The following is an 18,684-nucleotide window of genomic DNA, read 5'->3' on the forward strand; positions in this document are numbered from 1 at the left end:
TTCTACAGATGAGGAAGTGATGGCACAGAGAGTTCAAATAGCTTCCCTGAGGTCACAGGATTCAAGCCCAGGTACTCCGGGCTCAGAGTCCAGGGGCTTAACCCCTCTACTGCGATGTCTCTTGATGTGAGTGCAGGTCTCAGGTGATTATTGTGAGGAGCAGGAAACACAGTGCTTGTAAACACTATTGTGGTGCTGAGCACACACAGTGCAAGTCATTCAAGACATTATACTTACACCATTGGAATGACCCAAACCAAATGAGTGTGAATCTGGTGACCTTTCAAAGAGAAGGAACCTGGGTGCCTTCATGTGACTGTGGCTCCTCTTGGAGCCAGTGCCCCAAAGAAAGCGTCATGACCCCTCTCTCAGGGAAAGAATTACAACTGTGGTATTGGCATCATCAAACTCAGCACTGGATGTGATGGCTCAGGTGTCATGCTGCTTCTTATCTTGGACTTTCAGTTAGATTTAATCAAATTAAAGAACACAGAGACAAAGATAGACTTTTGATATTTTTATTGCTCCTATTATGAAAAAAAAATATATAGAATTTAAGTAACAATGATGTTGGATTAGGGTGTGTAAAATGGAGGGCTTCAAGGCGGTTCTGGTTAAAAGGTCCTAAGCGACGTGACTAGAGCCACATGTTGTCTGTACTCAGAAGGCATGGTTATTCGGGTTGTTGGAGGAGCTGATGGGGATCATGGAGAGAGTGGTGCTAAAGGACTACCGCTTGGCCCTGCCCCTGAGTAATGGCAGTATTCAGCATCGTTACAGAGTAGGATTTTCTGTTTGTCCAGTGATTTGAAAAACCAGTACACAATAATGACATAACAGAAAAGTACACATGTGAACTGAAATAACCCAAACCCAGAGAGAAAGTCCGACTAGATCCTGGGCAGAAAGTTGTAGGGTGTATAAACAATGGAGGAAAGTTGATTTCTTGGGTCACCATCTGTTAGGAACTCTTTCCATTGCCCCAGACAGCTGTTCTCCTTAACACACACAAGGCGACGGTGGCAAGGTAGACTGCGCTCACGAGAAGGAACACGAGGTAGGTGTAATAGGCAGAGGTGTTGGTGAGCTGCAGCCGCAGGGTGTCTAAGAGAAGTCGTATGATTAGTTTTGACTGTTCTTTGCAATAATGGACATATAAAGGGAGGGTGGTCACAGTTCTCTATTTCTGACGACGGACATTGCAGTGACACCCCTGCACCACCAAAACAGGAAGGCACACATTTCCTCCCTCCACCTCCACGGCCAACAACACCACCACTCAGAGTCCAGTTTACAACAGCTGTCAATCAGCAGCCTCTGCTAAATTCACTTAGACCATTACAAAATATGAAAAATAAGGTTTACATTTTAATGCGTGAGTCCAATGGGAAACATTATTTGTGAAAAATAGATTTTAGCATTTCTTCACCCCCGCTATGTCCCTAAGTAATAGCTGATATCCGTTAACCATTAACCAAAGGCCAAACACTTGTTCTGAGAGCTTTGAATGCACAGCTTTAATCTTAGCTAATTTTTACAATAAGCTATGAGCTTTATTGTATGGGATTATTGTTTTTATTCCCATTTTTCAAATATAGTGACAGAATGAAATAATTTGACTGGTGTCATGCATTTAGTACCACAAATCAGATTTCAATCCCAGTACCATGACTTTGAGAACACATTCTGAGCTATTCTGTAATTCTATGTCTAAGTGCAATAAATACCCCAGACATCAAAAGTTTAGAAAGAAATATAAAGCTGAATTCTATTTAGAAGCATCTGAACCATTGCATGTTGTGCATGCCATGAGATTCCTATCAAGAGTAGCGTCCACGGAAATTTTGTGGTGTTCACCGTGGCGTGGGTGGGAGGTTTGAGTAAAGAGGGCATTATAGAAAACAGAAGAGAGTGGTTAATCCAAATTCTCAGAAACTTTAGGAGGTCATGACTCACTCACCTGTTCTTTCTAAATGTGTCTCATTGTGGCTATGATATTAGAGTACAATTGCACTTAATACCCTTTGAAGTTTGGCAAGAAATGTATGATGTCAAGAAATAACTAACGACAATGATGATGAACCAGACTGGCTATTCAATGAACCACATTGCTGAGCCTCTTCCTGTGAAAATTTCCCTTTACGTGTTTTATCATCCTGGGTCAGAACTTCCGAATCATTAGCACTTGCTGTGGAAAGGGATCTCAGAGGCAATGTGGTCATAATTCCTTGCCCTTGGCCAGGTTAGGTGTTAGCTGAGGTCCAGAACCCCCTCGATATTGGAAATGGAGGGACGATCAACGGGGCTGGAGCCAATGCTTCTAGTCATTTTCTTTATACATTTGCAGGGAGACAGTACGAGAAGCAGGTACTGGTTCTGTGCCAGCTAAACGAGATATCGTATGCTAGCCATTCCACGCAGGTGACCTTATCTCTTCAATAACTATAATTATTCCTAGTTGGCAGATGAGGAAAGTCTTGCTCAGAAAATGTAAGTATTTTACCCATATTCACATAACTAAAAAGTGAAAAAACTAGGTTCAAGTCCAGTCTAGGATACTGTGAAGCCCATGCTATTGCCCACCCCCCACCATGAGTCCATCGTGTCTCTGGGCTGTGGCTTTGGGTTTCTTGCTCTATAACTATATTTTAGAGTAAAAAAGAGAAAACTGAGTACGTGTATGAACTCTTGATTCAGATGGCCGGATTGAAACCCGAGATCTAGCTGTGCGGCATGTAGCAAGGGACTTCATTTTAACTCATTGTCCTCAGGAATAAAGTGGGTGTAAAATACGATACCACCTCCCAGGACTATTATGAAAATTTAACAAGAAAATGCCTGTAAAACCCAGCACAATGCCTTCGGTGTAGGCTGCTCTCAGTACATGTCCGTTCACGTTATTAGCTACCAGCAAGGACCAAAGACTTAAGAAGAAATCTAGGGGCCCGCCCAGGGTCAAGTGGTTAAGTGTGTGAGCTCTGCTTCAGTGTCCCGGGGTTTCCCAGGTTCGGATCCCAGGGGCTGACATGATGCCGCTCATCAGGCCATGCCGAGGCGGTATCCCACGTCACACAGCCAGAGGTACTCACAACTAGAGTAAGCAACTATGTACCAGGGGTCTTTGGGGAGAAGAAGATGGAAAAAAAGAAAAGCTTGACAACATTTGTTAGCTCAGGTACAAATCTTTAAAAAGAAAAATGAAAGAAAGAAATCTAGAAGCACCTTGATATCACGTATTCCCCAGTCATCAGAAAACAAAAGCCACACAAATGAATGAAGTCCATTGTTGAAATAATTCAGAGCCTAACACAGCACTGTCTAATTTATAGTCATGTCATCATGAAATCAGCATGTACTGTGTCATGACTCCTAGGAAACAATGGATTGACTTCAATTACCTCTCAGCCTATTCTTAAACATTCAGCCATTCTACTTTTCCACCTTAAGTCAGGTACGTTTAAAAGTTAAGATAATCAGGATGAACAAATTAATATAGCATGACATAAAGGCAAACATGTACAAGATCTTACCGCTTTCATCTTTCAGACAAGGTTTTGTGTAATTAAGAGCAGGGAGCTCTAGAAGAAATGAGAGCAAGTATTAGTCAACTATTCATGCCTGTTATTTGACAGTTAATATATATGTTTATATATATACATACACACACACACAAATATATAAAATCTGTCAACAGAGACCCAGGAGAGAGACTCATTAAAAATATGAGCTCCACCAATCCAGGAATAAATGATCTTATCTACTATTAACAAGGGAGTTCAAAAGGTATTTTGATCGGAAGGGAAAAAATTGCTATAGCGTTAACAGGAAGGCAGGCATATACAAAAACTCACCACTTTCCTCTGTTGGGGAAACTATTGTAGAATCAAGAGTAGTGGCAACTGGAAGAAATGAGACCAAGTTTTAGTCAATTTTCCAGGTCCATTTTTTAACAGTATCTGTACTCATAGAATGTGCTGGCAGCCAAGAGGAACAGTCATTAAAAATATGAAAATTATGAGCCCCACAATTCCAGGAATAAATAGTCTTTTCTGCTTTGAGCCAGAGAAGTACAAAAGTTAAGTTGACCAGAAGGGGGAAAAAAAGCCTATAGCATGACATAGGGGCAAAAATAGACAACTTACTGCTCTCCTCTGTCGGAGAAGCCTCTGTAGGACCAATAGTAGTGGCCATTGAGGTGACAACTAGAAGAAATGAGAGCAAGATTAGTCAATTATTCATGCCCATTGCTCAGCAGTCTGGTTATGTCTTTATATGAGTAGGTGTGTATACGTACAAACACACAAAATCTGCCGACAGAGAGACTGTCCTTAAAAACATGAGCCCTACGATTCCAGGACTAGGTCATCTAATTCTATGTAATCCAGTAGATCTCATTCAGGTATTGTGTTTCTGCACATGAGATGTTGACCTTCACGAAGGATACATTATTTTTCTTCTTTATCTCAACTGGAGGGTGATATCCAAGGCTATCTTATTTTTCATCTGTATTCACAGCTCCTAGCACAGTGACTGCCACAAAGCAGGTGATGGAGAAACAGTTGTTGAATGGAAAAATAAACAGCAAATATGGCTACTCTACAGACTTCAGCACACGCTGCTAACATGAAGAGTTGCTACAAAAATCAGTTCATCAAATCTTAGTATCCACAACAGAATCTCACCTTTGAAAGAATCTGCTTTAGGCAAATTTCCCACTGAAGGAAAAGAAGCATGCAGATTTTTCCAAAGCACGCATAGCCCCATAACCCCAACTCCTGTACAGGGTTTTCTGGAGTTGTGTTTCTGGACATGACAGCAATATGAATAAGAGCCAGTAGCTATTGAGTGATTACTACTGTGCAAGGCACTATGTTAAATACTTCACTATTGTATTTTTTGTTGGACCGTGATTTGGCTCCATCGAATGCACACCATTTGGTCACCTAATAGCACTGCTTTGGCTTATACTCTGAGGATAGCAAGATGAAATTGAAAATGACTTTGTTTCCTGAGTAGAACACTCCTGAAAGAAGCATAATTGTTCTTATTCTTGATCACGATCATCAAAAGTGGAATCTCTTTTTGAGCAAGTTTTGTGTGCTAAATTGTTAGATGCTTTCATGTGTGTTATTTCATTTAATCCACAGAACAACTCTAAAAGCATCTCTGAGATATTAATATTTTTGTTGATGAAACTGAGGCTGAGAAAAATTAAGGAAATTTTGCTTTTTCTTTTTTGTGTTCCAAAGACTATTCTATCTTTTTTCTGTGGGGTTACGAAAAGACATTTATCCTACCAACAAATGGACAATATTTAAGAAAGATTTATATATATGTATTTTTTCCATTAATACCTGACAGAAAAGGTGGGATATTCTGTTTGAAAAAAAGTATTTTGGCAGGTTTTATTTATATACACGTACCTTTGTTGACTGAAGGAAAAAGAATCTCTTGGTCAACCCCTCCTTTGTTATTCTCGTGTTGGACAATGAATTCGTGTTCTTTATCCATTGACTTTCCAGTCACGGTCAGCCAGCTGAATTTCATGTAAGTGTTATCAGTCTTCATGGTATTTCCCTGCTGGGATTGCAGGATTGTATCCCTGTTCTTTTCTTTCCAATACACCTTGATAACATCAGGGAAGAATTTCTCAAGAAGACAAAGATATGTTCCAGCCTTATGGTAGTTTATTTCAGCAATTGATGGAAGAAAAATGGTGGGCTTGGGGGAAATGTCTGCAGGAAGGCGTGCATCTGTGGGGGAAAAAGGATCAGCAATTAAAAAGAATCATTAGAGAAACACAAAGACTGTGTGATTTGTAACAACCTAAAGGATAGTAAAAGGAAGAAAAGAGCCCACTAATTAGTACTTTCCATGGCCTTTCATCCACTATAGATTATGAGGTACTTATTGGTTTTAGTTTCAATGGGAAAAGAGGTTCTGGAGGTTATGTAATTTGCCCAGAGTCACAGCTATTAAGTGGCAGGGCCTGGATTACAAATTGGCCTTTGTTCTTTCTCCACGTGTCAAGATGGGGTATGACTTGTAACTGTGCCATTTCAAGGTATCTAACACTCATGAACATGTTAATTTTTTTAAATCTCTTTTGTTCTATCATAGTGGAGCATGTTTTCAAGGTGAATGGGTAAGTGGCGGGGATGGGGGAGGAGACCAGGTAACTTAGATGATGTCTCTACACATGAGCATGTTTGGTCCTTTCTAAAGTACTTTCCTTTTCCTGTCCCATGAATTTTGTAACCTGTGCTATCTATGGCCAAATAATACATTCTCACTTCTGCAACTCTATGAAACCTCCCTTTTCATTTAACACATTCTGGAATGCACCATATTTGTCTTATTTGCTGTGTAAATGAGTATCAGAGAAAAGTTTTCATTTTTTAAAACAATGCACCATCACTTGTTAATGGGTATTCATTTCCACATCTACTTGACAATCAAGTTGACTTGTTAGTTTCAAATCTGGATCTCATGCTCACTTCTGAGGTGATGGAGTTCTCCTACTTGATGCCTACTTTTATACAACATCTCAATTTCACTTTTGCACCATCCCAGATTTTTGAGCAGGGCAATATTTAAGCTGAACCTCCAAATTATTTACAATGCCTTGAATTTAGAAGCAAAAAGCCATGTTTCTAAAACTCCTATTAATAAATTAATTGTTTTCAGAAATGACATTACAGTAATCGTATCAAGTAAAGGTACTCATCAGAATTTTGTTTCACTTTAGAATATGCTCATCAAGAGTACATTTTATTTTGGAATTTCTTGTTGTTTAAGCGTGATGAAGAATACACCACATTATATCTCTCAATGCCTCTTCCAAAACTTGTATCTACCCATTAGTCTGCTGAACTGTTTTAGAGCTCCAATATTTCCTTTGTTTTGACCTGTTTAATAAAGTATATATATATAACAGGTGTAATGTTAAATGTCACAGTTCCAGAGTCTCTTGCAGATATTTGTCAAACTATATAACAAAACATCATAGTTTACAAAGGCATGCCACTTGGATGCTGGAGTGTCAGTTGATTATACATTTACTGATAATCTAATGATAGGAATCATAAATATTAAAACTCTTTTCAATTAGATTTCCAATTGACACACAAATGCTTTACTAATATTGTCTTTGTGCCAGTTTGGAGTTGTGTAATTCAATGGACAATTTCTTTTAAAAAGAAGAATTAAATTTCTTCTTTGAGAAGAAAAGAAAAAAAATTTTGAGAAATGAAAAATTTTGAAATATTGGAATAATTTCCAAAAGGTGACACAGAAAAATGAAGTGAGCAAATCTTTGAGAAGAATGGTGCTGATAGACTTGTTTGATGCAAGTTTGCCAGGAAGTTTCAAGCTTTAAAAAATGCAGTATCTGCGAAGTGCAGTAAAGCAGAGTGCCACAAAGTGAGATATGCCTGTACTTGTGTATTTGATTTTAGGTCTTATATAGATTTTGGAAATAGGCAGTTGAAATAAATGACAAATAGTTTGTGCATTATAACACTTCTTTTTGTGAACCAGCAGTTGATAGTTGAGTAAGGTCTAAGTTGAATATGACATGAGAGGTGAGAGAATATGTTTGCAAACTCTAGTTCTGTGATATAGACACAAAACGTGCAGAATTCAAACAGACTGAAAGTGCCAGAACATAAAGTGAGGCTCTCTTTCCCAAAATTTCCCCTCAGAAAACAAGGGTCACCATATGTTGCAGTCCGAATGCTACTTCCCATATAAAAAGATACTCTTCTGATACTCTGCTGTGATTAAAGACTACTACTTGTGCAAGATCTTTACATGAAATGAACTCAATTACGGCTAGTTTTGGAGCTAGCACTGGTGAAAGAAAATGTAAAAACATACCATGGATTTGGTAAATATTACTTGAGAATAAAGCTCTACAGTTCATGCTTACATTGCACATTTATAGAATAACAGAATAGATTAAGAAAAGCTTCCCTGACATTTTACATGACTTATATCTGTGTCACCATTATTTAATTTGATTGCTAGAATTTACAATGAATACACAGTCAGTTGGGAAAAAAGGACTAAAAATTTGGCTTTCAAATTGTGAATTCTTTGTTTATAATCACAATGACTATGGAAATCAAATTATATAAATTCTTTCAATGTCTTAGCACCTCTGGAAAATTATTTGACCACTTTCAATTCAGTGGATCTAGTAGGCTAGGAACATGCTTGTGAGATATTCTCCCTCATTAAGGCAGAATTTCATATTTAAGGCTAATGAGGAATGAACAAATTTATTAGGCTGAATTTAGAAAAAACAAAACCATTTTGTGACATTCTTTAATCTGGCTGCCCAGTTAAATGTTGGTGTTAATCATCCTCGCACCAAATGACAAGTTTACCAATTTCTGTTCATCTCACCCCATTGGTTATTTCTAGAATCAAATAAGTAAAATATATAAACTTCATTATGAAATTTTCAACATAGGAATACCAAATGGACTTAACATCTCAATGCCTTAGGGGTTCACAATTGTTCTAACTAGTTGACTCCTTGTGAATGTCCTCCTCGATAGGTGAGGCAGAGAAGTGTCTCCAAGGACCTGGTTGGAGTTAGAACACTTATCCACTAGACTAGAAACTTTTGGAGTACTGGGACTTGTTCTATCTTGATCTTCTTCCCCCACTTATCTCCAGCATCCAACACAGAAATTGTCTTCAATGAACGTTTGCTGACAGAATGAACACGCAAATGAGGATGTAAAACCAGGCAGACTCTTTTAATGGACTTTGGAGCTGAAATGGCTTATTTGGCTTACAAATTGCCTTAAACTGGCCCATCTCTAGGCAACACTACAAAAGTTGTGATAGCATAACTTTGGACTGATGTCAGCCTACCTCTTAGAAGCTAGAATAATAAGAAATGAGACTTATCTATATTCTATGCTCATTTACTTTAAGAATTGATGTTTTTCACTGCTGTTAGAATGAGATGATCAATACTATAGATTTTGCAGGTTATTGTGCGAAAGGGGCACTATGTTTTATCTCAAAATATAGAGAAGAGGTAATTAATAAAAGTATCTCTCACTTAAATGACAATCTAGGAGAAAAGCATCTTGAACCAATAACTTATGGATGACAGACACATACCTCAAAATATCTTAATTTTTAGCTTGAGTTGATCATTTTTTGTCTATGTATTCTAAAAGAAGAATTTCAATCTGCTTACAAGCAGGGACATGAACAAACCGTTTAAAAACAGTTTTGTTTTTGTGTACATGGACCAGTAGCTGCAAACATGCTGTTCATATACTGAGGCCAACTATGTGGCAGTCAGATGAGAGTAATCTTGAATTGCTTTTTCTAAAAAGCATATATCACTTTTTCGTTACTAGAGTAAAAATAGATGAAAGTTACTTACCAGATGGAGTTACTATGAGCTTAGTTCCTTTTCCAAATTTCTTGATCCAGTTTGATCTATCACACTGGTTAAAGCTTCTACAAAAACTCAGCCTCCTTCTAAGCTTTATGATGTAACTAGCAGGAAAAGACTGTACTGGCAATTTGATCTTCTGGGTTCCTTGGAAGTCCTTGAATATAAGTTTTGTGACATCAGATATTTTGTATGTTGTCCTCAGATAAATTGACCCAAATATCTTTTTTCCTACAAGGCACTAATCATTGAAAAACATTGATGGAAAACAGAAAAAGTAAGAGAGGAAGAGGAAGAGATCAGGCCAACTGACCAACTAACTACTTTTATAAATTACTAAGAAAAGCATTCAGAGATTTAAGAATACTTTTTTATTTCCAGGTGTTCAATTGTGTCGAAAGTGCTCAGAGATACATCAAAGGAAAGGCACTTTTGTTCTCACAAACACTAGAGTTGCTTCGTTAGCAATTTGAGAATGTATTTCTGAAAGGAAGAAACTTTTCAGTAACTGAAATGGAAATATGCCAATACATGTACTTGAGAAATGTGAACAAATTTCTACAGTTTAATAAAGCCACGTTTACCATTTGGCAATGTAATTCTTTACCCAGTAATGCCAAAAGAGGAAATAATCTATGTGATGGTGTTACTTTTCATGGTATAAAAGAAGAAATCTGTAGAATTTATATTCTATGAAATAATAGATTGTTTCAGCTAAAATTTGAAATCACATCATGCATGCTTTGTGATCACAGAATGTGAAACTAGAATTCAATGATAAGAAGAAAGCTTGAAAAGTCACAAATATGCTGTGAAATCACTACTGGATCAATGAAGAATTCCAAGAATAAATAAAAATGCACCTAAATTCAAATGAAAATGAAACACAACAGACCAAAATCTATGGGATACAGAAAAAGTGGTACTAAGAGGAAAGTTAATACAACACAGGTCTACCTCTAAAAACAAGAAAAATCTCGAATAAACACTTTGACATTACACCTAAAGGAACCAGAAAAAGGAGAATAAATGAAGCCCAAAATCAGTAGAAAGAAGGAAATAATAAAAATGAGAGTGGATATAAATGAAATAGAGACTGAAAAGAAAATGGAAAGGATCGGTGAAACTAAGAGCTGACTCTTTGAAAAGATAAACAAAATTGACTAACCTTTAATAGGTTCACTGAGACAAAAAGGGAGAAGGCTCAAATAAATAAAAGCAGAAATGAAAGAGGAGAAAGTGGGACAGATACCACAGGAGTACAAAGGATTATAGTGCTATGAGAAACCAAAAGCAAGGAAATTACCCTGAAAAAAGGGATAAATTCCCAATATAATACCACATTACGAAACTGAATCAAAGAGAAATAAAGAATCTGAATAGACCAGTGACTTTCAAGGAGATTTGAACAGCAATCAAAAACCTCCAAAAATACGGAAGTCCAGCATCAGTCAACGTCTCTGCTCAAGCTTACCAAACATTCAAAGAAGATATAATACCTATCCTTCTCAAACTTTTCCAAAAATTTGAAGAGAAGGGGATGCTTCCTAATTCATTTTACAAGTTCAACATTACCCTGATACCAAAAACAGATAAGGATGACACAAAAAGAGAAAATTACTGGCCAAAATCGATCATGAACATAGATGCAAAAATTCTCAACAATATATTAGCCGATTGAATACAACAATACTTTGAAAGGTTCATATACCACAATCAAGTGAAATTTCTTCAAGGGGTGCAAGTGGTTCAACATCCACAGTCCAATCAATGTGATACACCACATTAAGTAAATGAAGAGTAAAAATCACATGATCATCTCAATAGTTGCAGAGAAAGCATTTGATAAGATTAAGCACCCACTTATGACAAAAACTCTCAATAAGATGTGTATAGAAGAAAACTACCTCAACATAATAAAGACCTTACAAGATAAATTCATAGATAACATCATAGTCAGTGGTGAAAACATGAAAGATACCCCCAAGAACAAGAACAACGTAAGGAGGCCCGCTTTCACCACTCTTATTTGACATCATATTGGAAATCCTAGCCAGAGCAATTAGGCAAGAAAAGGAAATTAAAACTATCCAAATTCTAAAGGAAGAAGTAAAACTGTCACCATTTGTCACTATTTTCTATGTAGAAAACCCACAGGAATCTACCAAAAGACTGTTGGAAATTATAAATGAAATTCAAAGTTCTAAGGTACAAAATCAACACATAAAAATCAGTTGTTTCAGGGCCCCCTGATGACATAGTGCTTAAGTTCTCATGCTGGTTAAGTTCTCAGATTAGTTAAGTTCTCATGGCCTGGGGTGCATGGATTCAGATCCCATGCACAGACCTACACAGCACTCATCAATCCAGGCTCTGGTGGCATCCCACATACAAAATAGAGGAAAATTGGGACAGTTGTTAGCCCAGTGACAATCTTCCCCAAGCTAAAAGAGGAAGATTGGCAATATGTGTTAACTCAGAATCAATCTGCCTTACCAAAAAAATAAACGCATCAATGAGTTGTTTCTATAAACTAAAAACAACCAAGCAGAAATAGAAATCAAGAATACAATTCTATTTACAATTGCAACAAGAAGAATAAATCACCGAGGAATAAATTTAACCAAGGAGATGAAGCCCTGGACACTGAATATTATAAGACATTGTTGAAAGGAATTGAAGAAGGCACAAAGAAATGCAAAGATATTCTGTGCTCACATGTTGGAAGAATTAACACATTTTAAATGTCCATATTACCTAAACTATTCTACAGATTCAATGCAACCTCAATTAGAATCCCAATGACGTTTTTCATGGAAATAGACCAAAGAATTCTAAAATTTATACGGAACAACAAAAGATGCCAAATAGCCAATGCAGCCCTGAGAAAAAAAACAAAGCTGCAGGTATCACACCTGTGAATTCAAAATATACGACAAAGCTATAGTAATCAAAACAGGATGGTACTGACAGAAGAACAAACTCACATATCCGTGGAACAGAATTGAGAGTCCAGAAATAAAATCACACATCTATGAACACTAATCTTTGACAAAGGAGCCAAGAACATACAATGGAGAAAGGAAAGTCTCTTCAATAAATGGTGTTGGGAAACTGGACAGCCACATAAAAGGGAATGAAAGTAAGCCATTATCTTATACCATATGCAAAATTTAACTCAAAATGGATTAAAGACTTAAATGTAAGACCTGAAACCATAAAAGTCCTAGAAGAAAGCATAGGCAGTGCACCCTTGACATCAGTCTTTTCAGGATCTTTTTGAATGCCATGGATCCTCAGGCAAGGGAAACAAAAGAAAAAATAAAGAAATGGGACTACATTGAACTAAAAACCTTCTGTAGGGGTAAAGAAACCATCATAAAACAAAAGAACACACTCACTGGGAAAGAACTATCTACAAATCATATATCAGATATGGGGTTAATTTCCAAAATACATGAAGAACTCATACAACTTAATACCAAAAGAATGAACAACTCAATCAAAAATGGGCAGAGGATATGAACAGACATTTTTGCAAAGATGTACAGATGTTCAACAGTCACATGAAAAGGAGTTCAACATCACTATCTACTGGAGAAATGCAAATCAAAACTAGAATGAGATATCATTTCGCACCCGTCAGATTGGCTACTATTAAAAAGACAAGAAATGATAAGTACTGTAGAGGATGTGGAGCAAAAGGAACCCTCATACACTGCTGGAGGGAATACAAACTGAGGCAGCCAGTATAGATACAGGAAGGAGATTTCCCCAAAAACTAAAATTAGAAATATCTTATGACCTATTTATTCCACTCCTGGCTATCTATCCAAAGAACATGGAAACATTAATTTGAAAACATGTATGCACCCCTATGTTAATTTCAGCACTATTCACAATAGTGAAGGTTTAGAAGCAATCCAAGAGTCCATCAGTGGAGGAATGGATAAAAATGATGTAGTACATATAGACAATGGAATAATATTCAGCCAAAATAAAGGCCGAAATCACGCCATTTGTGACAACATGCATAGACATTAAGGGTATTATACAAAGCGAAAAATGTCAGACAAAGACAAACACTGTGTGATTTCACTCACATGTGGAAGATAAATGAAGAAACAAACACGTTGCTAAAAAGAACAGATTGGTGGTTACCAGAGGGGAAGGAGGTGCGGGCAGGGCAAAAGGGTAAAGGGACACATAAATATGGTGACCGACGAAAACTAGACGTTTGGGGCTGAACATGGTGCGGTCTATACAAAAGTAGAAATATATTAGGGCTGGCTCCGTGGCTGAGTGGTTAAGTTCGCGCACTCAGCTGCGGCCCAGGTTTCGGATCCTGGGTGCAGACATGCCACCGCTTCTCGGGCCACGTTGAGGAGACATCCGACATGCCACAACTAGAAGGACCTGCCACTAAGATATACAACTGTGTACAGGGCAGGGTTTGGGGAGATAAAACAGAAAAAAAAAAAAGATTGGCAACAGTTGTTAGCCCAGGTGCAAATCTAAAAAAAAAAAAAGGAGAAATATAAAAGTAGAAATACAACTGAAATTTACACAATATTATAAACCAAGATGACTTCAATGAAATAATAATAACAAAAATAATTAGAAAATAAATCTCAGTAAAAGGTGAAAAAAGAGAGAAAGAGAAGAACTGAGTATGTGTACCACTATCTGTAATACTTTCTATCTGTAAAATGTAGGGAGAAAGAGGTTTTCAAGCCCAATAAACCACCATGAGCACCCAACCATGAACTTTGTCTCTAACTTGGAAGACAGGATCAGTAACAATCAGGAGAGAAATCAAATTTTGCTTTGTAAAGCAGGCAAAAGTTAGAGAAAATAGTAGAAAACTTGGTCAAGACAAAGCTCATCACAAGACTTTCTAATCGCCAAATTTCACCTGTGCTCAATAATATACAGACATAGTTTTAATATCATGAAACATGAATGATTTTTACAAATACATTTTAAAATTAAATAGAATTCAAGAGTCATAAGTGTTTTCTAATAGACAATTGGAGGACTATGGAAATGTCACAGAAAAAACTATCCAGGATATCAAGGGATGACCACTCCAAAATTGTGCCCGGTCCTCAGAACCCAGTCTTAGGGCTGAATAAAAAGAGACCCCAAGACAAAGCAGTCAACATGGATTGCAGGGGATCCTGGCAATTGTTTGAGTTGAGAGTTTTACAAGATGACTCCTGGGTTACAGGCATCACTTTCCCACAGTACTAGGGTGTGTGGGGAGCTGGGTGATAGATATATGTTCCATGAAAATCGTGATCCTGAAGAATTTCTGGGATTCTCATCGACATTCATTAGACACTATAATGTTGCTTCTGTTACTCAGAGTCATTGCATCTCACCCACTTCAGGTCTGAAGGAAAATAAATTGAGCCAAAATCATCAGGATCTTTCAGGCATCCAAGTACACACAATCCCCACCCACTGGGTAATGTGAGCACCACAGTAATAATCAACATATTCATCTCAATTCTACACACATTACCTGACTCCCCACTATATTTGGTGCTGTACGTTCCAGTAGACATCTTCAGGGTTTCTATGAATCAGCAATTTAAACCACCATTCAGTTGGCAAATGTTCACTTAGACGGGGCTGGTTTCCTCTGGCTGGTTTGCCTTTGGTGGGTGTGGTCAAAATATCCTTGGGGAAGCTACCTCAGCCTCAAGGAGAAGGGCAGGAGGACGAAGTGACTCCAAATATGGACTTGTTTTTCCCCCAGTAGAGGTGGTCTGCTCCAAGTCCAAGGCCACTGTCCTCCCCAATGTGTGTAAGTCAAGGGGACTATAGAACCATGATTGAAAACTTAGAATTAAATTGATCTGGGATGACTACTCCCAGGAGTCACTTCATATCCAGCTAATCTCTCTTTACTAAACTGTAACAGTCAGCCGCACTCTGACAGATGTGGTGCTAAGCCTTTGTATGCAAGGGTGTGTGGTATGTGTGTGTGTGTGTTTCTCTATGTGTATGTATGCTAGTTGTTGTTTTCTTTGTTTTTTATCATCTAACATTACTGAGCTCTCACAGTGTGCCATGCACTGGAACAAACGCTTAGTGTGCATCATCTCAGGAACCCTCACAACAACCCATGAGGTAACTACAGGACCTGTGTTGTACAGGTGACGAGAGGGGCTAGAGAAGCTATTGACCTGACACACAGCTAGTAAGTGTCATAGCCCAGGTCAGACCTGGAGCTCTCTAGACAAGAGGCCTGGGTCCTAACCACTTTGCTTTACCATATGTGTAGCCAGATAACGGCAGTGCAGCAGGAGAAAGGGGCTCTGCAGGAGCAACCTGTAGCCTTGACAGAGCAGATGAGATTTGCAATGTCTGCTGAGCACAGTGCTGGCTCTGAGGAGTCAATCAAACAATTACCGTTAGATGAATGGAATCTTAAGCCAGAAAACGAATGACTTCCCAAACTCCAAACCAAGGTAGACTTTGTTTCAGACTCATTAAGCAGCAGTGTTTATAGCTTCTGTGCTAATTCAAATCCAGGGCGTGCATCTGATGTTATTATTGCAGTCAGCCCTGCTTGTGGTTAGATCATTCTGTGTTTGTTACATTTTAGCCTCTAGGAAAATGAATAGTATTTAATCTAATATTCAGTTTTTTAATCAAAGTAGCAAGGTGGGTCACAAAAAAACGAATGTTATACAAATTGACTAGTACAAAAGAAGTCACAGAAATGATGTGGTGTACATATCTTGGTAGAAAATGAAATAGAGCAAGTGGAGGAGGTTGACTCAGATGAGTAACCTTGGGCGCCATGGGAAAGCCTGTTCTGGGGAGAGTAAATTCCTGAAAAGACCAGGCTGATCATTTGCACCTATTCATGCAAAGCTTCCTCTTTGAGGAGATAAAGAATTCGGCAACTCCAACCACAATCACCCACATGAACGTGTATCTAGAAAACTGCATAAAAACATACAAATGGTCACTGTGCTTTTCCAGTTCATAGTATTGAAGGAAGAACGATGGAACATTTATTGACTGATGTAGCTCTAACATCTGCCACTGTGCACCTCCCAGAAGGCACAGTAGTAGGTGGCCGAGTCTTCTGTCCCTACATTGTGAGTGGTGAGTGTGGACATAGAAGGTTCAGGTATCTCATCTACCTTAAATTTGCCGATCGGAACGCCTGACTCCATCCTGACAGTGTTGTCAGATGAAACGTGCAGCAGGGGTTGCAGGACTTGACCAGGGCTTTCCTGATACCAATATACGGACATCGTAGAAATTGTCACAAGATACCACACATTCCAGGGGGCTGTTTTTGACAGCCTTTTAGTACTGGAAAGTTGAGGTTGCTCTAGACAACCTGCACCATACACACATTAAAAATAAAGGGAGCAGGCAGTAACATGCAAAAACTTAGAAGTTTTTCAAAAATTACAAAATTAGAGAAAATCTGTGAAAGGGAATTGGAGGAAGCAAACAACTTATAGGCTTCAAGGACAGCAAGAGGTAATGCTTGGAAGAGTGACAGCATGTCTGAATGAACTGTGCAACCCCTGCTGAGAAGAGGCTCAGACCACGGAGCTTGGCTGAGTCCACCACGTGGAACCTCCCATTGGGGAGGGTGAACATGGCTCCCCTGCCTCATTGTGAAGGAGCGTCCTCACCACTGTTAGCACATCCGCTCTATGTGAAGACAGTACAGCAAGCTCCTCCACCTTAGATCAAACCACGTAGAATATATGGCCACCAGAGAACACTGAGAAGACTCATTCATCCAAATAGTATTCATGAAGCTCCCATTATTTGGGAACATTGCACTATGTTCTGTGGGTGTAATAAAGATGCAATGATATGGCACTGAGGTGGGTGCAAGAAGGAGAAAGGGTTCTGTTTTATTAGCACAATGGGGAAGCCGAAATGAAGGAACAACCTGAAAAGCAACCTAAAGTAAGATTCAGCCCCCTCTACCCCGACCCCTTCTCCCACATACGGGGGGGGGTCTTAGCCTCGACCTAGGCCTTCAGGAGAGGTTGGGGGTGCTGGGCTCTTTCACAAGAGGCATGTCTGAATTATAGCTTTCTCACTGCAATAACAGAAGCTTAGGCTGATAGTGAGTTAACATTCTGAGGAAGTCATTTCCTTCAGATCATTTAGACTTTCCTTTCATTAATCATTTTACCGTGCTACTGAATTATACATAAACTTGACTTTTCAATTGAAAAGGTATTTTAAGTCAGCCTAGATCCCAAAGAGCTTTTTTCTTTCCCCCACTTATAGCAGCAGAGGAGTTTCCTGGTGGCGCTGGAAGATTAGTAACACAGATTTCTCCTCTTTTCTTTTCCTTTCCTTTCTATTCTCTTCTTTTTTTTTCAAGAATTTGACTGCCATTGTAAGAATGTGGTGAACGTAGATATAACTTTTTTATGATTCCGCTTTAATACAGAAATCAGAACCATATACTGTCAGCTTCAACCACATTATTTTATAGATAATAGAACAGAGGTGCAGAGCAGCTGGAGATCCACGCTAATTCCCATAGGGGGTGGCATTAGGGAGGAAGTGGAAGGCGGAGGGCCCGATGTCTCCCCAGGGCTGACTGCATCACCCTGCATGAGGATTGTCACCTACCACCATGATCTGAGTGGCAGGCCTGCTAATGGATGAGGGTGCCAAGAAGGCGGCAATATTGTCTCGTGTGCATCTAACCGCTGACTCCTCTGCTGCAGAGAGTTTTTACCCTTGAAATTGTTTGCAAAATATTTTGTTTATGCATTCTTCACTCGAGATGGTCAGATTCTTGATCATTAATCTGTAACAGTTAAATAGAAATAAAAGCGACTCATTAATTTGAGCCACAAATTAAATTTTTTTTAGTTGCTGCATTAAACAGAGTAAAAGGAAACAGGTAAAACTCATTTTAGGACTATATTTTAGTCTGAGATATCCAAAATATCATTTCAATGTGCAGTCAATATAAAAGATTATTAATGTTTTCCTTATTTTAACTTGAAAATAAGGTTTGTCCTTTACACATGCAGTCCATCTCAGATTGAACTATTGGTCTGGCTGCATTTCAAGTGCTCAAGAGCTGCACGAGGCTAGCGGATACTGGATTTTGCAGCACAGAATCTCCTGAAAATGCTTCAGAAACACTGAACTGGATCATCTGTAAACGTAGTTTAGAAGCACTGTGCTTCTCTACTTTCACCTCAGGACCAACAGGGTATGTCTTGAGCCATCCTAGGCCTCCATCA

General features: G+C 38.5%; 1 gene segment (V, D, J or C); it reads right to left on the reverse strand.

Moving 5' to 3' along the window:
* Positions 1-504: 504 nt before the first annotated feature.
* LOC100061824 (T cell receptor gamma constant 2-like) lies at positions 505-16,961 on the reverse strand. The segment is given in 8 exon segments: positions 505-1,104; positions 3,531-3,578; positions 3,852-3,899; positions 4,143-4,202; positions 5,424-5,753; positions 9,413-9,476; positions 16,495-16,806; positions 16,914-16,961. Coding segments are annotated over 8 exon segments (1,053 nt in total).
* Positions 16,962-18,684: the final 1,723 nt, after the last annotated feature.

The sequence above is a fragment of the Equus caballus genome, chromosome 4, assembly GCF_041296265.1.
Source record: "Equus caballus isolate H_3958 breed thoroughbred chromosome 4, TB-T2T, whole genome shotgun sequence".
NCBI lineage: Eukaryota > Metazoa > Chordata > Mammalia > Perissodactyla > Equidae > Equus > Equus caballus.